The sequence below is a fragment of the Cyprinodon tularosa genome, unplaced genomic scaffold (genome assembly GCF_016077235.1).
Source record: "Cyprinodon tularosa strain WSP-4 unplaced genomic scaffold, ASM1607723v1 ctg66, whole genome shotgun sequence".
NCBI lineage: Eukaryota > Metazoa > Chordata > Actinopteri > Cyprinodontiformes > Cyprinodontidae > Cyprinodon > Cyprinodon tularosa.
Window position 1 is genome coordinate 1,088,454 of NW_024039407.1, and position 23,724 is coordinate 1,112,177.

At 39.3% G+C, this 23,724-nt stretch overlaps 1 protein-coding gene across 3 annotated transcripts in view; it reads right to left on the minus strand.

The window, feature by feature from the left end:
• Positions 1 to 23,724, minus strand: part of spryd3 (SPRY domain containing 3) — a 72,018-nt gene that overhangs the window by 16,589 nt on the left and 31,705 nt on the right. For 2 of the 3 annotated variants that reach the window (XM_038309289.1, XM_038309288.1), the window contains exons 7-8: positions 13,105 to 13,254; positions 827 to 884 (exon numbers count right to left, since the gene is read on the minus strand). In XM_038309289.1, coding sequence (XP_038165217.1) covers positions 827 to 884; positions 13,105 to 13,254 — 208 coding nt within the window. The remainder of the gene's footprint in view (positions 1 to 826; positions 885 to 13,104; positions 13,255 to 23,724) is intronic. The other variant, XM_038309290.1, reaches the window with a different exon arrangement.

A 23,724-nucleotide genomic window follows, 5' to 3' on the forward strand; every position in this document is an offset into this window, starting at 1 on the left:
GGCGGATTTAAAACCATAAACTTGGAGCTAAAAACATGAGGGAATGCGCAGAGCAGAGGGGAAAATGTTCCTTAATTTATGATTTGGACAACAGATGGGACTGAGTCTGTAAACAAGGCTCTATAAATAACTGAAAAATGGTTGGTAAAAAAACCACCAAACAGGGAGTTTTTGGTCAATCAATTGGAGAAGCAACAAAAATCTTCAATGAGAAATATACAGAAAAGCAGCTCGGCAAATAACACCCAGGTGTCGCCTAAAAGCTCTGGACAGATAAGGACTGTGACAACGCCTTGTGAGATAAAGAGCGGCGTACTAACAGTAGCTTCTTGAGAATAATAACCACCTATTGAGGTGCTTCTGCGTCCATATCAAGGTAGCCAATCTCACGGCACAGACAGTGAAGGGTGTTGAATCCTGGGATGGAAGCTGTGGATGTTTCATTCAGATACCCACACAGATAATGTTCAAAGATCTGCAGGGAAAAAACACAAACTCTAACAATAGAGATGACTCACGAAAGGTTTTATTTACTCCATCTCTCTGAGAACCAAGCTTTCGCAGGAAGAGAAATGAAGATATGATCATCTTCTCATTCTGACAATATCCCTTCTGTTTTATCAGCTTTCTCTCTGCAGCGGTTCAGCGGTGTGCGTTCAAGACCTTAACATTCCTCTAGAGTTGGCTTCCATCTAAAGGCATCCCGATATAAGTTTACAGGAAGTCTGATTCATTTATTTTATTAAATCCCAAAGCTGGATAGAAATCATATAAAGGAGACAAATACAAAAAGAAAACGGGGGAAGCTGGGGTAAAAAAATCTCACCTGCATGATAGGCAACGGACCCTCGGCTCCACCCAGGGTGTCTGTTCTTGGGATAGTCCTGAATGAAAACAATAGAAAATGTCACCATAGAATTCTGCATTGTACGACGAAATCATAGCTATGCTCATTTGGCTCCTGCATTCTCTCTCGGACAAAATGGATTATACCAACCAGGCCTCCATAAATCTTATACCCACTTTGATAAACCAAATCAAAACAAAGCGTATTAAGAACAATTCAAAGGTTGTAATGTTAGTTAATTGATTTCTGTGGAGTAAATATCATGCAGTGTACATCTGAAAATGCTGCATCGTTGCCACCAAATTATATCGGTTAAAGAATGAAACAGTTTGGAGACGCTCAGTGGGGCTAGTCAAATACTATAATTTTATAAAATTTAAAGTGTAAATATTTGACAATGTTTTCTTTTTCTTTTAATAACACATTTATCTCAACACCTGCTAAAACCATTGCAAAATTTGCTAATATGAGTAAGTTAGCACAAGTCAGCTCCCTCATCGAAGCAAAAGAAGTTTCATCTCCTTTTCTTCATGCAACTTCAAATGTCAGACAGAGTTTCTAGTTGTTTCATCTCCATTTCAGATCTTTTATTCTTACATCTGAGTTTTAGTTTAGTTTGATTGAGTACTTTGATTTATGTACCCAAAAGAAATTACTATTTTTTATTGGGATAATTTGATTGGCCTGGCTGCAGGTCACAATTAACTACAATGTTGTCTGCGTTTATAAACACACGGTGAGTAAAACCAATTAATAGTGTGCACTTTTTAACAAATTTAGTTTTTTGGAAAAAAAAAGTGAAGTATTTTTAAGTAATTAGGTTCAAGTCCAATTCAAGTCCAGAGGAATTGTTGTAAAGGTCAAATTCAAGTCACAACCTTTTGAAAGTTTTTTTTCCAGGTCAAGTCTTAAGCCCTAAAAATGATTACTCAAGTCTGACTCGAGTCCAAGTCATGTAGCTTGAGCCCCCAACTCGTACGTGATTAGGCCTGTATAAAGATCTGCCTTATAAAGTCTAAGCATTTAGATTGCAGGACACAGTACTACTTGGCATTTTCTAGTAAACAGAAACGTTCGTTAACAAATCTTTGTGAAGTCTTAACTGTAAACTACTAATCTAAATAGTAACAGGGTACTTTAAATAATTTTAGTCTAAGATTTTGCAGGATTGAACAGATTATTTTTTTTTACCACAACCTTTAATAAAGGCAAACTTTAAGTAGTTTTTCAGTAAAGTTTGGTTCAGTAGCTGCACAGGTACTGAAGATCCACAAAAGAGTAGGATCATTGAACCAAGAAATAGTTTAATTAATTTCAAAATAGGTGAATATAAGCTATACTTCATTTTAAATAAACATGTAATTTATAATTCTATAAATCAAAGAAAAGGAAAAGAAAAAAAACCAATGAGGACTCTTATAACATGTTTGTGTCACTTCAGCACAGTAGTCAGCAAGATTTAAACCCTAATGGCTTTTGTTGACCTCGGCCCAGTTTGACAAAACTTGTAAATATCCAAATAATGTATGTGAAAAAACTGGTTATTTTATAATTAATTGATACCATACGACATTTGCTTCAAAATGTACAAAAGTATGATATTTTTTGTTATTTTAGGGTTTAAAAAAGAATATCCAAAATGAACATAAATGAAATCAATACATTTTCTTTATTGGATTCAAGTTTTTTAATTCAATATGGGGTCAAAAAGGCACGCTGCATGCAACCAAAAGAGAAACGAAGCAAAAATTTGTAACTCAATTAGGGTCATTTTTGCAGAAAAGCTATGTACTCCTTGCACAAAAAAAAAACAGGACTTAGAAAAACAAAAAGAGCAGCTCCATTATCCGGTGTCTCTCAGCTCCAGCACAGCTGATTCAGTTCCCCAGCATGTGATCTATAATCAATTGCCAATGATCCATGTGATTCAAGTGTGTTAAACATCTTAAACTGGTGGAAAATCAGCCATTGAGACCTGCAATTAGAAACCACTAATACCCTTTACTTATGTATTCCATATAATTAGTTTTTTTCCTGCTGCAACTCTCAATGAAATGGACAAGATTGTTTTCCTCTATCTCCTTTGGCAAACATGCTCAGGATGTCTTCTTATTCTGCACTAACAGAAACAATCATTGAGCCCACTTACAGATGATATCATAGGATGACTCAGGTAATTAGCAGCAATTTATACCTGCTTTCTGGGCTGCACCTTTATTATTGCAAAAACACACCATTAAAGAAAAGATTATCAGAGAAAAGACTTGTTGTTTCAGTCTTCCATCTTTTATAAAGGCTTGCTTATTTCTTTCCATCCTCTCTTGCTGTAAACTCCTCTATTGCACTCAACTTTATAAATATTGACAAGCACAGGAGTGGCAGAAAAAAAACTTTAATTTCTGTAATCTGCCAAGTCAGACACAGGACGACCAAAAGGAAAAAAAATGATCAGCCAAACATCAACTGACAACAGCTGCAGAGAGAAAAGGAGATGCATTGGGCAAATTTCTCAAAGCAGCAAGGGCAGGTGAAATTATTATCATTAGCACCTGTGTATAGATGGAAAATAAACAAAAAGGGAAACCACAGCCAAATGACAAATGCTACAATTAGAGCCGCCAACATTAAGTGGAAACATCATGCATCTTGACTGACAAGCGGGCTGTAAATCAGTTAACAGGAAATGAAAAAGCATGGAGATATAGAAAGAGAGGACAGAGTAAGACATCAGTAGACAAAGACAGGGAGACATGAAGGAATGCAGATGCAGATCCAACCCTGGAAACCCTTTATCCACCAAGTCTCCTCGGTCTCAACCACAAGCCTGAGGATTCCTCCAGCTGACTGGGATGTGGGCTGCATCTCCATAAGGAGAAGAGGAACGTCTCAATGTTTATATCCTGATTGAGAGTCTGATATAATCTGTTATTTGGAGAAAAGGCTCTAGAAAAAAAGAAGAAAAAAAACATAATAATGACTCCGATAATGAGTCAGTTTAGACCACAGAACTAAATCTGCCATTAAATGTCTGTCTTGAGCGTGAACCTTGTAGGAACTGTTGTGTCCATAACTTACCATCTTGATGTGCTTTTTCTATTAAATAAAAACTCTCTATACGTGCAAAACTATATAATCAAACTCACTGATAATATTTATATCCAGTCGAAAGTATTTTCAGAGATTCAGAGTTGAGTCTTTAAGGACTGAATGAAACAAATACACAACCTCCAGGCCCTCTCTAACTCTACTTTCACCATTATACTTAAGCTGTTTAATATTCATTAACAGTTATCTTTTACTCATTAAACATTAATCTCACCTTCAAAGGAAACTGCTAAAGGTTAATTTATAAGAAGAAATGCATCTTAACAGCGTCCAGAAGTCCAAACATGGAACAATTGTTTTCTTAAGTAAAATACAGATGTGCATTAAATTTGAAATGCGTGGACAGTTAAAAAAAAAAAGGTTGACTTTGAATATAGTGCACTGCTTTCTGCACAAAAAATATGCTATAAAAAACATTAGAATTCAAACTTATCTCCGATCAGTTTTTGAGTTTTTGTGACATATTTCCCAGAGGGCGCAAAAAAAAGAAGAACAGGCTGATGTGGAGCTAAGCCATAGATGATATTTTGAGTATCATTATGTAAACTGAGTTGGTGTGTAGATGATGTTTTAAATATAAGAAAATAAACTAATAGTTATTTTAAATTTTTATGCTTCAGAGATGAACAGAAAGTAACTATTCCGCTGTTTTGTTAGTATATATTTCTGAACTCTTACTTCCTATTATTGTCTCCCTGTTAAAACCAGTATATCATTTAAAGTTCTCTTTCTCATAAAGCTCTAAATAATTGGGTTCCATCATATGCAAGGGATGTAATTGTTCTTTCCTGACGTTCCTAACAGAGCACTGTGTTCCCAAACTACAGGTTTACTCGTGGTTCACAAGAAATTCAGAAAGAAGAATGAGAGGCAGTTTTAGTCCAAGTGGCAGATGCCATGTCTACCTTTAAAGTCGTAGGGAAGTCATGAATGTCTAATCATTCTGGTTTAAATACGTATATAAATGTACTCTTTATTAGACTATATTGTTCCAAAATGTTTAAAATTTCAATTTTAAAGAAAATCCTTTCTTAAAGTCTGTGGGGTGTTTTTTTTGTTATCTTATGCAGGCCAGTCAGTTATACGTCATCTCTTACACCTACATTCGGCCAACCATATATCAATGGTCATCTGTCAATCAAATGGTTTCGGTTACAGCATATGTAGCAGCTAATATACGCACCGGTTGAAATAAGAAATAAGAATCATTTACTTTAAAATTGAGTTCCATCCCAGTGTTCACGGGGATGGACGTCTGTGTCTTCGGCAGGTGTAGAGCTAACAGAACTGGCAGCGTTGCGAGGCAAGGGCTCAAACATGTACGACTGTAAGCCTTCTACACCAAACCAAGCTTCTGCCGCCCTGGCTCCTCTTCAACAACAACTTCGTCCCCGCTTTCCTCCTCTAAGAAAAAAATTTATAATGGAGGAGACTCATCCACGACCTCCGACACAAAACTCTCCTCCTCTTGCATGTTTCCGCTGTCCATAGGGTTCCTTGACAGTGTTGTTTCTAAGTCACCAATTTAGTGCTACTTGGTCCCGATGGAATTTCCCATTGGGAACCTACTAGCATTAAAGGAATAGTACACCCAAAACATGATTAGCCTTCATTTTCTACTCACCCCCATGCTGAACAACACTCTGGAGTACTTTTTTGATATCTCAAATGCATCTGGAGATCTGGGAGGCTTCTTGCTGTCTGCTGACATTCAAATAATGGAGGTCTATGGTGACCGAGACAGAAAGGTCCATAAAAGTCCACAAAAAACGTGTCAATATTCCTCCATACTGCTCGTTCACGAGACTACGGAAACCGTGGCAGACCAAACCAGACGAAAGTGCGCATTCAGCTCGGCATAGAACTCATGCTCTTCCTCAACACTGAAGTCCTCAGACATTTTTCTTTTGTTGTTTCTTTCTTTGCACAGATAAACAGCACATTTCTTCTTCTACGCTTGCATTATCGGCAGAGCAGACGCTGAATGTGCACTTTCATCTGGTTTGGTCTGCCGCGGTTTCCGTAGCGTCGTGAACGCGCAGGCGCGCGCTTTTAGGAAATCCTATACACTACTGTTTATGCTCTAAAAACATTCTAAATGACTTCGTTTCGAGTAAATTATTGACGCTACCCACTCAGGACACTTGGAATACATTGGACGAGCAGTATGGAGGAATATTGACACGTTTTTTGTGGACTTTTATGGACCTTTCTGTCTCGGTCACCATAGACCTCCATTATTTGAATGTCAGCAGACAGCAAGAAGCCTCCCAGATCTCCAGATGCATTTGAGATATCAAAAAAGTACTCCAGAGTGTTGTTCAGCATGGGGGTGAGTAGAAAATGAAGGCTAATCATGTTTTGGGTGTACTATTAATCTAAGTTGCTAACTGGTTAGCAAGATGCTTCCGAGACACCGGCCACAACCAACTTGCTTGCTTACCTTCCGCAACAACAATCCCGCCCGCTTGATAAATGACCAATAACATTCAATTTATTCACTCGTGTTAAGTCGGGCACCACTTAGAAGAATTCAGAAATGCAACGGTTGGAACAGCCAATTCCCTATGACTTTAAGACTAGGCCTAAAAAGTTCCTTTTGAAGTTTATAGGTTGGCCTAGGTTAATTGTGCTGCCATAGCCTTAGGCTGCTGTGGACATAAAGGCCACTTTTCCTCACTCTTGTACTTTCTAATACCATTCTCCAATTTTGCATTATTTGTTTGATCAAATTCTGAATTTATGGTCTCTCTGGGTTTTATTGTCATACTAGCTACATCTTGGTTGCTGTTTAGCTTTGTCACAATCTGGTAATCAGCTTCCATTATAGATGATAGCCTGGGGCAGATTTTCATCGCTTAGTTCTATTTCTCTCCTAGCCATAGCTGCAAGCTATTACTGTGATTAACTGTACATGTCTTATAATTATGAACAAGAAAACATGCTCAGAGCTCATCTGCTAACAGTTTTCCACCTAACGAGCTGCTTTACCATAACCTTCTCTACCATAGAAAGTATTTGTGATGAGTGCTTCTGTGTTCCTAATGTGTTTCCGTCTACAGTCAGCCTCAGCAAAAGGACTTTCAAACTGGGCATGGTTCTGCTGGAGGCTTTTCCTCTCTGCTGTCACTGCATGCATGTTCAGTCTGAGGATACTGAAAAGTGAACGATGCAATGCAAGCTACGTTCCCCTGTTGCTGCATGCGCTGGATTATGTTATTCAACTGACTTTGCAAAGTACTTGACATGTTATGAATTGTAGCTATATAAATAATTAAATAAATTTAAATTAAATTTTATTTAAGTTAGACTGAGTGTCTCCTGTGAAAGGGTTGGTCCACAAAGACACATTTCACCTGTTTGCTGAAAGAAATGCAAAAGAAGTGACAGTACCAGGTGGTATTTACAGTAGGGGTGTAAATCACATCCATCATGGCGATTCGATTCAGTATCGATTTCCTGACCCAACGATTCGATTATTTTCGATACTTAAGAATACACCACGATTCGATTCGATTAATCGGTTAATTTTTTTTTTTATTATTATTATTTTTTTTTTTTTACACCTTACAGGCTAAACAAAGTTTCAAGTTTGAAATAAATCAATGAAAGCTGTAATATCGTTATGCATTTTCTTTAGAAACAACAGCAAATAACAGAAGTAGAAAAGCTGCATCAAAAAATACTGTAAAAATACTGCACAATATCAGTGTAATGAGTTCAATGCAATACCTCGGCTCCAAAGAAACTGTCCAACATATTTTTTTAGAATTTAATAAATATACTCAGGAAAGAGAGATGTTGTGTAGAGAGTTAGACAGGAATAAAAGTAAACTAGATATAAGGGAATTGTTTCAAAGGTCATCTGGGGATGTAGTTTTTGGTAGTATTTTTAATTTTCTAAGAAGAACGGGTATTTTAGGGAGAATATAATAGTTTGTCTGGTCCATACTCCATTCTGGAAGGTGGCGGTAATGCACCTATAAGTTGTTTGCCAACCGCCATTAAAAAAAAGAAGAAGAAGAAGGCTCCAGAGTGTTGACGTCACCGACCCATTGAGAGACGCTCCGCTGCTCCTCTCCCAGATTGTAGCTGACAGCAAACAGTGCACCAGACAGGAGGGCGGCTTGTTTTGTTTTTATGACCGAAATTGCGGAAAACAACTCGTGAAGTTTGACCCGCTAGAAGAGCGAGGTGCGCGAGAACGCTGGGAGCCTTTTTCCAGCTGAATCTCCGCTCTTTTTTCCCTCCGTCGTCGGACTAAACTCGCCCCCACTTCCTCGCCGCCTCGGCCGTATCTAGACCCACAGCGTGTAGCTCAGACCACGCTGCAATATTGAGCATAATTTAAAAATGTCTGTGTGAAGCTTGCTGCAACAAACTGCTGTAAGAGTATAACCAGGAAGCGCGGTAGGAGGGCAAAATAAGTTTAGCGGCACCGCAGGGAGGGAGGAGAGTTACGCCCAGGAGAAAATGGATAAAAATAGACCGGAGGGAAAAAAAAAAAAAACAATCGATTATCTTGCGGACGTGTCGATGCATCGGATCGTCGGCTTTTGGATCGATGCATCGATACAAAACGATTATTATTTACACCCCTAATTTACAGTACTATCAATCCACTCCATCTGGGAGGAATCTGAGGTTTCCAAACTGAGAAAGAGTAAACAGTGTGGCAATAAAGGTGCGGGTTGAGAGAAAAACCACGTGGAAGGAGATACCCATCATGTACTGCCGCTATCTCACTGATATATCAAAGAGCTGTCTAAAAATAAAGCTTAAGATAGGTATTACCACAGACGTGAGAATATGTTGTGTGTGTGCTGTAGGAACACTATATGGGGAAGGGGAAGCAGTACTTTCTGTTTGTACGTGCCAAACTTATAGGGGTTGGGCAGGGAACATGTGGAGAACTAATGCAGGTCTGTTTGTTTAGCCTCATGTCATCGAGCTAAAACCTCTAGGCCCCCACGGCATAAGAATGCCTCTCTGATCTTTAAGCATCTGTTGGTGTTTCCACAACTTTTTATGGTTGCAGGGCGGAAAAAGAAAAACAGACAACTTACTTAATTTACTCAGTTGTTGACAGGATTCCAAGTGAAGGTTTGCAGGATGATTAAGGCGTGTAATTTCAAACCATTGCTCAAACACATCCCAACCAACATGATGTCCAATAATACTCTCTGATTGCCTTTGAGGAAAATGGCAACAGAAACACTAGCAAAACTGAGAAGGTTTAAACAAACGTCACGCTAAAGGATACTGACAGTGGTTCCTACTGTTTTAAATCTTTTGGGTTTGGGGGATTTTTACTGCAAATTGCTCCCATTGGTAGTTCTCCACTTAACACCAGTTTCTAGTAATGACTTTGGCACAACCAGTGCCATCTCAGCACCGGGCCAGAGGAAATAACTCTTCCTTCAGGGGCTAAGGGCTGCTTGTGGAGAGTGCCAGTATGAAAACCTCACTCTGACATTCAATGAAATTTATAAAGAAAAGGTAAACAGGACGTGCTGCTCCTGACTTTTTGAGATTTGTAGCACAAAAAAAAAATCAAAAACAATGCTTGCTTCACATTTATTTAATGTTGGTTTATGAAAAAAGCAACAACAAAATTGTAATAGTTTTCTAAAATGTATCTTATATAGCCTAAAAAAGATGGTGGATGTGGGCTGCATCTCTACATGGTTATTCTTCTTCTTGTTCTGCATCATATGAAGCTTCTCTTCACACAGATGCCGATGACATATTCATAGCAGAGAGAGGGACTCACATGGACTTATATTTCTCTCCTTAACAGCATCTGCATGAAATCAGAACCTCTGCACATGCAGACACCGAGCTATGAGCACCCAGGGCAGTCCTCTGTGAAATCATCAATAGGATCAGGGTTCTGCTGTGGCCTTTCCTGGGTAGCTTGTTCGCAGTTTATTACATAACTGGAGATATGGCATTAAAATGCCTTCCAGTACAAAGCAAGGAAGCTCATCTGTAAGGGACGGTGGTCAAAACACTGGTTGCTGTTTTTTTTTCGTTGTTGTTTTTGGTATTGCTTTCAGCCTCTGTATTATTTCCAAATCCTCCTTTCTGTACTGTACCAAACCCATTTTAAAAAACACTGTGGCAGCAGAGCTGTGCTGTCAGCCCAGTCCACGTGTGTTGAGTAATTAGGGTGGAGGACTGGAAAAGGCATTGTTTGAGTTAATAGGTGAAATTTGCTAGCAGGTATTTGTCAATTTGACAAGATAATGGTGCAAGGGGAAAATGGCTAGGAAAGTTTGGGTCACCGTTCAACGGAGCTTACTCTAACTCCAGCATGAATGTGTGATACACATTTATCTGTCAGTGTTCAACAGTCAACTTTTGTTGCAATAATATTTCCGTTGCACCAAAGACTGAACTTGCCACCGCTATTCAGAACCTTAAGCAGCAAATCAAAAATCTGAGAGGAAACTCCAAGCTGAGCCTTAAGTCAACAAGTCCAACAGAAACTGAGTCAGGGAGTTTCTTGTAAGATGGTGATTTGTTTTAATATTCCAGCCTGTATTGTTTGCTCATTGTGTGAAACAGATTAAATAAAAACCTGGAAGCCCCATTGAACCAACAGCCAATGTGTAAGCTGTTCAATTTTGACTTTCACACCACTTCTCCCGGTCTTAAGCTTAATGTCTTTATAATGAAAACCAGATGTAGGAGGAAAGGTTCCAAAAACTAGATTCAATCAAGTAAAAAAGTGCTTAGCAGCAAGTAATGACTGCATGTATGGACTTTAACCAGAATTGAAAGAGAGAGTGTGTGTTAACTTTTAAGAGCAAAAATTGTTCTTAAACATTCATGAAATTCAAACATGACTTTTCAGGAGACTTTGCAGAAACTACAAGGCTTTGACTTTGAACAGAAAATAAAGACGCCTGATCTGACTTGTATGAAAGAGGCAACTTTTCCTTTAATTCAAGGAGCAGGTTATCGACATCACTGTTTGCTATTGGCACTGTTTGCTTTCCTGAAAGTAGTCTCTAATCATCCTTCACTTTAAAAGTACTTTCAGGCAGGTTTTAGAGTTCTGGGTTCATGTACCTCAAAATGTAAAGCTTTTCATGTAAATCTTAAGCATTTTCTTTTTCATAGCATTCTGGTCAATGAAGTATGAAAATATACAACATTGAATATAAGGATTCCAAAATAAAAGCACAATCCTCAAGTCTGTTTCTAAATAGGAAACATGGCAAAGGTAGTACTTTCAGTTTGTTGTGCTCATTTTAGAATCTGAACCAACTTGATATTGGATTACCCACCTTTACATCCTGCTCTAGTTTAAGATCCAGTGGGCCTGCAACTTTTCCTATTAGCATGACTTTGTGTTCTACCAGTGAACCATAAACCAAATCAATAAAAGAGTTGGACAGAAAAGCAGTTTTGAATTGGTTGAATCAAAACTGGTGTTTTGAATCAAGTTTATTAACTTGTATTTTAGCCTCTCTGTGTGCAGTTCCTTCTGAACAGCCTTCTTAGCACAGCAGCATGTCCGGTCTTACGAAGCAAAAGGACCAAACCCCACAGGAGTTACATGGGTTTTGAAGGAAAACCCAGATTTGTTGTAGTAGTTTTCATTTACAAGGATATTGTGCTCAGACTAAATGTAACTTTCCACATATAAAAAGTGGATATAGATATAAATTAACATATATCTCTGTTATGAGAAAAATAAAAGTCACTCGAGAAAGATTTTTCCTTTATCTCATCCCCCAATAAAAAAGAAAAAAAAAAATAATAATAATAATAAAGAAGAAAAAAGAAAAGAAAAAAACATGGATTTTCAGCTCGCCGACTTGTTTGGTTGTTGTTACTCAATTGTTTGTATGGCTGTATTGGAAATTGTTGTTTCTGGCTTATTGTATTAATCATTGGTTTTGAATATTGATCTGATAAAATAAAGTCTTTGTTCAAAAAAAAAAGGCCATAATTTGTAAAGCTGGTCCCATAAAATGTCTTTGTATGTTTATCTAATAGGAGTTGAGTTTATTCAGGGTCTTGTAAACAGATTATTGAAACACTTTCATCAATACTGGGACCTGATACCCTGGATGAGTTCTTGATGTACTTTATTGTCCCAAAATAGAGAAATTGTTTGGTTTTGATGCATTTAATAAAGAGATATTCATTTGGTGTTTGACCTGCCAATCAACAGTCAGACCTTATTAGTGCAAAACTGGGAGATTTGCATCACTGTTGGTTTGTGCATCACTACGCAATGGAAGAACAAGCAGCTAAATCTACGATCAAAGAGAAACAAGGGAGCAGCTTAATGCCCAATATATTACGTCAAACAAAATCAAATGTTTTTAAGAGCATTAAAATTGTTTTATTCTCAAAAGAATAAAAAATGAAATCATATCTTTTGCTTTAGTGATATTTTGTTTTCAAATGTACAAAATAAAATGGCAGTTTAGATAATTTAGTCAAAATGCAGCCTGGACTGCAATCAGAGTGGTAAAAATATACCAATATTGATTAAATCAGGTTAAACAAAGGAAGTGTTTTTAAACACTTTCTAGATAAACATAAAAAACATTTAACCCAAAATGAATTTTGTTCAAATGCTAGGTTGTTTTTTTTCCTAGAACATGGATTTGTTTCTTCTATTACTTTGTTTTATTTTTTGATACATTGCTGAGCAGGGAAAAAAAAAATAATTCCCCAATACAATTATTTTAATCAGGAAAAATTTAATTATGGTTCCTGAGTGCTGTAATTGAGCAGATTCTGTCCTGTGGTGCAAAACGTAAGGAGCTAAAAATATATTTTTTTAATCAAATTAGATTTTATTAACATCAAACAGATCTTCTGAAAGGATAGAGATGCTGTTTATGTTCTATCTCAGTGCCTTATTCTTTTCCTAAAACATGCTCTGAGGAGCACTGTGAAAAATTTGGATTTAAGCTCAGCTATTTGGCGTGACCACAAAGGAAGAGAAGAGAGCCAAATCTCTGAAGCTAACCTCTGCCGTTCATCTTTCATGACTTCACTGAGCTACACTGTTTTCACTAATGCACTAAGTAGAAATAAATTGTTATGGCCGAATGCCAAAAACATACCGCTCTTCTAAAACAGGTGTGTCTGAACCTCTACGAGCATTTACTGTGACAGCTCACCCTACGTGCCAAGCCCAGGGCAATGTAGCACTTCTCCCCAGCATCGACTATTTCCACCTCATAGTAGTGGCAGCGCGTGGTGAGCGGCTGGCGGGCCTGGGCCAAACCAACGTCCATGATGCTCTTTCCTTTGCCAACATATTCCAGAAGCTGAAAGAGATTAACAGAAAGTGAAGGAAAAAAGCATGAGGTGTCATTCATGCAAGTGGAATCTTTTTTTCACAGTCAGAGGTACTGATTTAAATACCCACCCCCATCCCCAGAACCTTATTTCTAAAACATTACTTAGAGTAGTAGAGAATAGCTTTAAAGGGCGGACATTTTCTCCAGAAAAAGGTCCAAATTCATCAGGCTGGACCTTTATTAATCTAACAGGGCCATTTATATGGACTTAAGTTAAAGGAGAACACCAACCCATTTAACTTGGCTGGTATCTTAAATATTATATGTAATGACGAAGATATACTAAAATTGACTTCAAAGTTTAAGGTTAAAAATTCTTTGATTTGTTTTGTTTTTTTTAACCTACAAATATCGTAAGTCAAAGCTATCTTGTTGCATCAAACGACCTCTGCTATGGTTCTTAATGTGGCAAAGTGAAAGGGGACTGTGATAATTATTGTGTCCCGTAATGGTATCAAAGTATGTGCATCATTATGTTTGTTCTTGTTTTGAGTAGTATGTGTGTATTTGGATCCAGTCTTCGTTTGGTTCAGGACAAGGTTAGTTATTTTTAGTGTCTAGTCATTTTTTTCTGCTCACCATCTGGGAATGGATTTTCAACGCCTTGATAAACTCCCAAGAGATCAAATAATGACCAAATTTAATCAAACAACAGGTAATGCAGTCAGACTCACGTTTAATTGCCAGCATCTAGCATCCAGAGGCGAGGGAATACTTGCCTCAGTTTTCATACGATTTTTGATAGGGTCTTAGCTAACTGTGCTCAGTATTTCAAAAACAAAAACTTTTACCATCTTGACCTGATGGTGAAAGTTCAGTTTGTGTCCAAGATGTGTAGGAGTATGTTAGCTTCCCTTTTTCTCACCCTAGACCTGTCCCAAGTCCTAGATGGAAGATCAGCCCTAATAATTCTCTATGGGGACATTATCGTTGGTTGCGGTCTGACAGTTACATGTTTTATAGATGGCCAAACCACACACTTGAGATAAACAGGAAAGACTGCATAATCCTGTAAAGACGATGACCCAGCAGCTCCTGTGGAAGGTCAGGCTTCTCGTGCAATCTATGCTGGACCTTCTTCAAGACATTTTCTAAGTGAGAGAACCATCGTAGTTCATGAGAAAGGCTGGGAAGCAGTGTGATGGAGAAAAGTGCGAGGTGTCTTCTGGAAGTTCATATCCATCTCCACAAACTGACGAGTTAACCTGCAGGTGGTTCATCTAAACCAGTGAACCAGCTGGTCTACCTTCTGTTTGTATGCAGAATTATCATTACCCTAGATTAGACATATGGCACTCATGCCATGTATGAACACAGTATCTGAAAGCCGGGTCACACCACTTATGTCTGACTCTAAAGGCTTGGATACACATTTTTTTACTGTTAAACTGGATTGAGTGCATATAAAGATGCTCCTTCTCTGCATAGATTGAGCAAATATCCCGATCTTTTCGGGACTGAACACACACTGAAAGTATGTCCTTCATGTGACTCGGTCGCATCGTGAAAAGTCAAAAAAATATATTATTGTTTTTAAATGTAAAGAAAGCAGAGCTGCAGTCTGCAGTGTCCAGGGTAATTTCCGCAATCACTGCAGTGAGGTCACTGTTGTGTATTTTAGATGCACAGTGGCTCACTGCGTCTTCAAATAGACACCCTTTGTCTACATTATTTTCTCTATACTCCATACTGACTGAAAAAAAGCTTAATCTCGGCTCCACTTGATCAACCACTCCCTAATTAGGAAAAGTTCTGATTTTTCAACCTTATCATTATCCTTGAGATTCAGAGATCCTGTTTTCCCCCCAAAGTGGATTGTGTTTTACTTTGCCATAGGGTCACTTTTCCTGTATGACTCATAACCATGCCAACAAGCTGCTGCTAGAATAGACAAAAACAGATAGGGGGTCTATCTCAATCGGAGCTAAGCAAGCACAGATTCAGAATATCGTGTGCGACATGTACAGCCCCATATATTTTTTATTAGCTTTAAGTGCCACAACTTCATAAGAACCGATTTCCATCACATCGGACTCTAAATCATGTCCAATGTGCTCAGAGTTGAAAAAACTCCTTGACATCTGGCTGATCTGGTGATCAAACTGTGTAGCCTTTAGTGTCAGAGTAATTTTAAGGCAATAACCGAGGGATATTTTCCAAGGAAATTGCATCATGTGAAACAAAAGGAAAATACACAACAGGGTAATCAAGGTAAGTCAATAACCCTTTTCACGTCTTTCCTCGAACAAAAGACTATCCCTAATACTCAGAGCTGGGTCCAGGTTAAACGGAAAACACACCTGATCAGACTTGAATGTGATCAATTCCTCCTCCAAGAGAGCCGTAGCAAAAGATTTACCCACGCAGCTAGCTTAAGCAGGTGTTTCCTAAGTTAGTGGGCATTGTGATAAACTGAAACTTCCAAACCCAGTAAAATCCCCATCAAACCGCCCACAGTGACTTTACTACAAGTACGAACAGGGATGTATCACTTGACCATAATACTGTTACTTTCCAGTCTATTTTGGTCTTAAGAATGCAGCTGGGTGGATTCGGATGAGCAGGGAAGAAGCTGAGGAACCACAAAGCCTTTAGGGTGAGTAGTGATTCTATTCAACATGGATATTTGATTCAGTAACCAGAAATGAAAACATCCCTGGTGAAAAGCTGAGATAACAGACGAGGTGTGGTTGGAAAATATAAAAAAAACAAACAAAAAAACGACATCATATTACTCCTTTGTCTTTATGAGTGTGCAGCCCCACCTGGGTGTGCTTGTCTCAGACTTAATGGACACACCTGGTGGAAAGAGTTTCCTCATCAAGGTTAGAAAATTCCCATGTTTGGCAAAATGTTTATTTAGAACAAAAAAAAAAAAAAAGAAAGGCAATGTTCACTTGGTGAGAATTTAAAATGTTCTTTCTGAAAAAATGTTCTGTGTAATCATTAGCTACTTTTACAGTGCCAATTAGACCAACTGCTCTAAAAGAACAAAATAACCTTGTCTCACCATAAGGCAACATGGCTGGTCTAAGCAAAATTGCAAAGAATGAAATCCAGTTGCAATTCACAGGCAATCGTGGGTTAGGATACCTTCTAAAAGGAATCTGCTAATAAAATAAGGCTTAATATTTGAAACAAAGCTGGTCTGATCAATCAACTAACCAGGCTAGATATTGATTGTTTTTGAGTGTTTTTTTTTCGAGCCCTGTGCAGACATTATTTTTCAATTTTTTACTAAAACACAGACAACATCCTTATCTTGGTGTTTCCCGGTTATGTACATATGAAAACATCCTTGTAAAGATCTCTAGAAAAAGGGGCTTTTTACAAGATATGGAGGGACAAACTTATTAACAGAAATTAACATTAAGATTTGTAAAAGATTTGTAGAAAAACATATGTTGATAACTAACATGTTAGAAAAGTATTTAAAAAAAACCCACTGGACTTAGTTTTCCAAGTCTGAAGACGTTTTAAATATTAATTAAAATAATAATTGAACTCACATTGGAGATTTGATCATTGAACTATACTGATGATTATTGGCTCATTCTAGCTGCTTAGCAAAATGGCATGCTGAATTTATCTAGACCAGTATGATCAATAACTGGAGCGCTGTTGACCTGATGTAGCTGCAATAAGCTTTAACCTCAACATGAGCCAAGTGGGGCCCTTGGTTTTCAAATGATATGCTAATCCTTGTGGATAAAGAAAGAGAACTCCTGCTCCATGGTGTATCATAGAGAAAAGCGCTGCATTCTTAATGCATCCCAGAATTGTTCTTCAGGACAACAAAAGAAGACAGCACTCTACCCGATTTGTAACCGTGGGTGTGGTCTTAGCCATGCGTAAAGGGCAGCAGACTAGCAGCGAACCCTTCTAATTTTCCCATTCCTAATACTGCTTGGCCTTCTCCTCCAACAGATCTTTTCTACAAACCAACTTCAAGATGTATTTTAACCTGCAGCTTAAGGAAAATAATGTGATAAGAAAGAAAAGAATAAACCCTCTCTAAAACCACAGTTTTTCCTAAGCAGTGTCCTCTAGCAAACCTTTTCCCGCTATTAAAGAATCAGAGCGTTATGATGTCAACACAAATCGTCAATACAATTTTTAGACAGAATAAAGTGAAGAGATAAAAACAAAGAATCTTTTCAATCTTTGTGCATTAATAATAAGTAAGCAGTGCCGTATGAAGCTTTACCACAGGTAATGCAGACAACTTACACTAGATGATATAAGACCTTTTTCATGACGTTTCATCTTGTTCATTTAAAAATGAGTAGCAGTGTAAAGAACTACCCAAAAGTCTAATTATAGTTACAGAAAAAAGCAACAACAACAAAAAAAACCACTTTAAACCCAAACAACCCTTCTGCTCTAAAATTATTTGTAGCCTTGAGGGGAAACCAGTTAGAGATCTTTGACATTTCAATGATCACACCTTACGTAGAAAAGACATTAACAATAAGTGGCTTGGCCTTACAGGATAATTACTCCTCAAAATGATAATAATAATGCCTTTGGCTACAGTTACATACTTCCATTGGTCACAACTTGTCCCTCTAATGCTTAAAGATGCACAGTGTTTTCTCCAGATATGGCCTGCTTAAATGTCAAGAAATTAAACATATCCAACACTAAGTCAATGATCACATATTGCAATCCTTTTGGATTAAGAGATTTTTTGTAACTTTTTTCCCCCCGGATTTTTATAATATTCAATTTTCTGCTTTTCTCTGAACATAAATGAAATCGTTTCACATTCCCCAAAGCCAAAACAGGTTTCAACATAATCCTCCCTTTTTTGTTGCAGACTGCCCTTTCGTATGCACCCTTCTGTCTCCTTAACCCGCTGTACTTTCATGCCTGGACAACTGTTTTTCTTTAGGGAGAAGAGGAAAGAGTTTCAGTGTGGGGAGCTCTTAGTCACACCTTTCTTTTTACGTCTTCTGCCGAGTAACTGAAGAAGAAAGAGAGCAAGAAAAAGAGAGACCATCAAGCTGAAAGAGAGACGTAGCCTTGAGCAAAGCATGCCTCGCTGATATAGCTAACAATCTTGCTCCCTCTCTTTTTCTGTTGCCATCTCGTTCCTGTAATTTTGATGGCTGAATATTGTAATGGTTATGTGCAAGTCTTTGTTTTGTTGAGCTGCTACCTGGGAAACAGATGTAACACCCAAAGATTGGTCCCACTGGTTTCCTCTTGCGGCTAAATGGGCATCTTAAAGTAAGATGAAACTGAGAGACATGTTCTCCTGTTCACAGATTACAAGTACCATAACAAAACCTACTTCTTTTTCATTCATCAACAAGGGATATTTTTCTTATTCAAATCCACCACTTACATCTGCTCCTTATACATTTTACATGGTTCTGAAACAGACCTAAACATAAAATACCTTTTGTTTTCCAGACAGGTCCTGGTAATAAGTGAGTAAAAACTTCCTTTTTGGGGAAAAATCAGATCATAGTCTTGTTTCAATTAGAAACAATCATTAAAGAGAACAATGAGAAGAAGCTCACAGGAAGCTGAATAAGCTCTGCAAGGTGGGTTTGAGGCTAGAGACTGATACCCCATTTACGCTACCCTTGAAAAACCGATCCATGCCGAGACCGGTCCGAGCTCGGATCAGTTAACCAGGCCGAGCTTGGTTATAAAGACCGTTTACACATCACGCTATCTCAGTTCCTCAACTCCTCGCCTCCTAGTGACGATCTGCGTTATTACTGCCAGTATTGAAGGAGGAAATCAAGCAGTTGGTGGCGGTAATGCACCAAAAGTTGTTTGCCAACCGCCATTAAACACAAGAAGAAGAAGATGAAGAAGGAGGGAATCAAGAAAATCAAAATGTTGCATGGAGAAGATTTCGATTGTTGTTTATAGTTGTTCTTCTTCCTCTGTTTTGTGTTGGTTGGCAAGCAACTTCCGGAGGGGCATTACCGCCCAACTACTGGAATGGAGTGTGAATCGGGATGTCCAGCCAGACGGAGATGACGCATTCTGCTCATGCGCTCTTGTTATCGGAGAACCGAGCCAGGGAAAAACCGAGCCGAGCCCACCTCTGGAACTGGCGCTGTCCGGTTGTGTCTAGCTCGGTTCAGTTCAGTTTGCTTTCCATTTACACACGAGATTTTATCTTTGTTACTGAGCTCGGACCGGTCTCAGCACGGTTTTTCAAGGGTAGTGTAAATGGGGTATTTGATACATTGTGCCACCCACCGTCCTAACCAGAAGAACATCCCCACTAACAAACCATGGATACCCAGTATTCTTAAGGGACAGCTAAACAGAAAAAAAGAGCCTTTCGGAAGGGAGAAAAAATTATTATTGGGGAGAACACAGTAGCAACTTCAGGCCAAGATCATTGAAAATGAGGAGGTACAGAGGAAGAAGCTGGGGGGCCACATGTGAGATATCTGGTCAGGGATAAAGAAGATCATAGGCAGAAGAATTTTTAAACAGGACGAGATCTGGAAAAAATTTGATCTCAACATATTTAATAGGTTCAATTTAGGAACCCCGGCAAGGTCTATTCGGGGGTGCTGGAGAGGAGGGTCCGTCAGATAGTCGAACCTTGGATCCAGGAAGAGCAGTGTGGTTTCCGTCCTGGTCGTGGAACGCTGGACCAGCTCTACACCCTCAGCAGGGTCCTGGAGGGTGCATGGGAGTTCGCCCAACCAGTCTACATGTGCTTTGTGGACTTGGAGAAGGCATTCGACCGTGTCCCTCGGGGGGCCCTGTGGGGGGTTCTCCGGGAGTACGGGTTGCCGGGCCCTTTGATACGGGCTGTCAGGTCCCTGTATGACCGGTGTCAGAGTCTGGTCCGCATTGCCGGCAGCAAGTCAGGCTCGTTTCCAGTGAGAGTTGGACTCCGCCAGGGCTGCCCTTTGTCACCGATTCTGTTCATTACCTTCATGGACAGAATTTCTAGGCGCAGCCAAGGTGTCGAGGGCATCCGTTTTGGTGGCCTTAGGATTGCGTCTCTGCTTTTTGCAGATGATGTGGTCCTATTGGCTTCATCAGGTCGTGATCTGCAGCTCTCGCTGGATCGGTTCACAGCCAAGTGTGAAGCGGCCGGGATGGGGATCAGTGCCTCCAAATCCGAGGCCATGGTCTTGAGCCGGAAAAGGGTAGAGTGCCTTCTCCTGGTCAGGGGGGGTGTCCTGCCCCAAGTGGAGGAGTTTAAGTATCTCGGGATCTTGTTCACGAATGAGGGAAGAAGGGAGCAGGAGATCGACAGGCGGATTGGTGCAGCGTCTGCCGTGAAGCGGGCGCAGTACCGGTCCGTCGTGGTGAAGAGAGAGCTAAGTCAAAAAGCGAAGCTCTCGATTTACCGGTCGATCTACGTTCCTACCCTCATCTATGGTCATGAACTCTGGGTCATGACCGAAAGAACGAGATCGTGGATACAAGCGGCCGAAATGGGTTTCCTCCGTAGGGTGGCTGGGCTCTCCCTTAGAGATAGGGTGAGAAGCTCGGTCATCCGGGAGGGACTCGGAGTAGAGCCGCTGCTCCTCCACGTCGAGAGGAGCCAGTTGAGGTGGCTCGGGCATCTGGTTAGGATGCCTCCTGGACGCCTCCCTGGTGAGGTGTTCCGGGCACGTCCCACCGGGAGGAGGCCCAGAGGAAGACCCAGGATACGCTGGAGAGACTACGTTTCTCGGCTGGCCTGGGAACGCCTGAAGAGCTGGAAGAAGTGGCTGGGGAGAGGGAAGTCTGGGCCTCCCTTCTTAAGCTGCTGCCCCCGCGACCCGACCCAGGATAAGCGGAGGAAGATGGATGGATGGATGGATGGAATTTAGGAACAAGCTCAGCATCCTTATCTTTTACCCACAGCAAAAAAAACAGCCCATATTCCTCAAACCGTAAGCTTCCCTGTCACACCTTGAATATTTTATCTTTCAACTTTGTCACGGACCCTTCTGCTTAAATATTTCCTAGACTATATCATAAGATGGTGCTGCCCTTCCCCACTTCCACCTGTCTGTCTCTAAATGTCAGATAAAGAGGCCTCTAGGGAGACTATTGAACAATAGGGGTGTGGGGAAATAATCGTTTTTGCGATATATCGTGATATTCGGCTGCCCAATATAATATCGATCTTTCACTTCTTAGTATCGATTTAAAAAAAAAATGGTTACATAAAACATTGATGGGAAAATGGGCTACCTCTGCACCACCACTCTGGCAGAAAGCGCTGTGGAGCCCTTTAACTGTGCGTGCAGCACCAAATCTGTATTTGAGGCAGTCACAGTAGAAGAAAACCCCAAACAACATGGATAATAATAGCTAATCAATATTTTCTGATGAAAATATACAGCACTTGCTGTTTTATCTCATCATTTGATTTTGATAGCTGGGGAAAATATGGCAATATATAGTGATACTGCAATATCGTGATAATATCATATCGTGACCCAAGTATCGCGACATGTATCGAATCGTAACACTCATGCCAATACTCACCTCTATTGAACAAGGTAGGTTTTAAGAGGAAACCTGAAGTTTAATAGTTAGCTGTTCATCAGTCATGGCTCTAAAGTTTATAGACAGTCTGACATTCATGCTCAGGTTTTTTGTTAATGTTATGTGAGTGACAGAAAGAGCTGAGTGTAGTCACCATAGCAGTGGAAGTAGAAGCTGTGTGGTCGTATGATTTGGCCTAGTAAGACCATCTGTTCTGATAAGATATCCCAGTACACAAGCTCTGAGGGAACCATAGTTGCAAATTAGGAGAGTGCCATTCCTGCAACTCTTTTTGCTAGGGAGTTTGTAAAAAGTATACCATGGCTGACAGTGTCAAATGCAAACTAGAAATCAAGCAGGATAGATAATGGCCAGCCTTTATTGCCAAAAGCAGTTAGGCTGGTCACCTTGTATTTCCAAAGGCCAGCAACCTGGTAACTGAAGACATTTTTAAGAAAATGCCACAAGGTTTCAAACTTGAAATTAGAAAAGGGTTGTGTTTTGTCTGGCATTGTCACCAAACCAAAATTTAAATATCAGAAGTAACTGATCAAAGCTTAAGCAGCCATGGACATTTGTACCTTGTTTAAGGCCTCCCATAACTGTACGAACAGTGCTAGATTATTGACCTTGGAAACCATCATTACCAACAGATTTTTTTGAATGGCATTAAAGAACTAGTGTTAATTGCACAACAGTTGTTAAGCCAAGCACCAAAAATATACTAGTCAAACACAAACAATTGCATTAAAGTGAAACCTCTCTCAACCATTTATACATCCTCAGTTGATCTGCACCTTTAACTTAATCAATAAAATTTTTATTTCTGACAGGTGAGAATCCTTGGCATGTGGTATTGTCCTTTTAAAGTAGCTCCAGTAGAGCATGATGCATCAGCAGCCTTCGGCCAGGGAACCTCCAACGTCAGGAAAAGTTTAATAGTAGGTACCCAGCAAGCAGCAGAGGCGAGGCTATAATAAATCAAACATTACTATCGTACTTTGTAAAAGAAAACTCTTTTACAGAAGCTTCAAAGCATAGCTTAAGAAAATAAACAGAAGTACCAAGAGGATTTCATGGAATATGAAACAGCATCTCATAAAACATAGCAAGCAAGATGAATTCTATTTGAACTCACGCCAAAGGAAAGAAAAGTAGGAGTAATCAAACCTTTGACAACTTAATCACAACATCAATTGACAGAATAAAGTGGAGATAAGGTGGAAATTTTCTCTAATAGGTTGCAACTGAAAACCTGTTCAAGACAAGCAGGACGAACATGACAAACATGCAATATGCACTAAATCCACCCTTCAAGTTAACCACATCTCAATACAATAAATAATCCCCAGGATGCGCTGGGACATGCAAAGCAAGGACCACGCCTTAACCCACAGAACCCAAAGATCAGCTGCCAGTCCTAGTGCCAAAATCCGCAGGACATACCTGGAGGTCCCCCATTCATGTCTCAACAAATCACACCTATTAAGTTAAAATGACAGCTACCATTTCAAAACTGATAGTTACTGATAGTTTTCATGTTGTGACTGACAGTGAGGTACAGGTTGAAGCTACAGCAAGGCAATGACAAACTATCAGAGGTGTCAAGTAACAAAGTACAAATACTTCGTTATATTTACTCGAGTGGAAATAATGGCTATCTATACTTTGCTGGCATAATTATTTTTTAGACAACTTTTTACTTCTACTCCTTAAATACATTTTTTGCAATTATCTCATCTCTTATTACTTTCTACCCTTTACTTTTGAAAAATAGACTCATTAGTTGTTTCATTTAAGCTCATTATGTTATGACCAGTTGGTATAAAAAAAAAAAGGCTAAGTAATTTGTATCATCCAAACCATTTGTTTGTGGTTAGACTCGGTACCGCACCAACTTCTTCTTCACCACATACCAAAATAAAGAGTTTTTTAATAGGATGCAAAGTTAAACTCAGCATTATT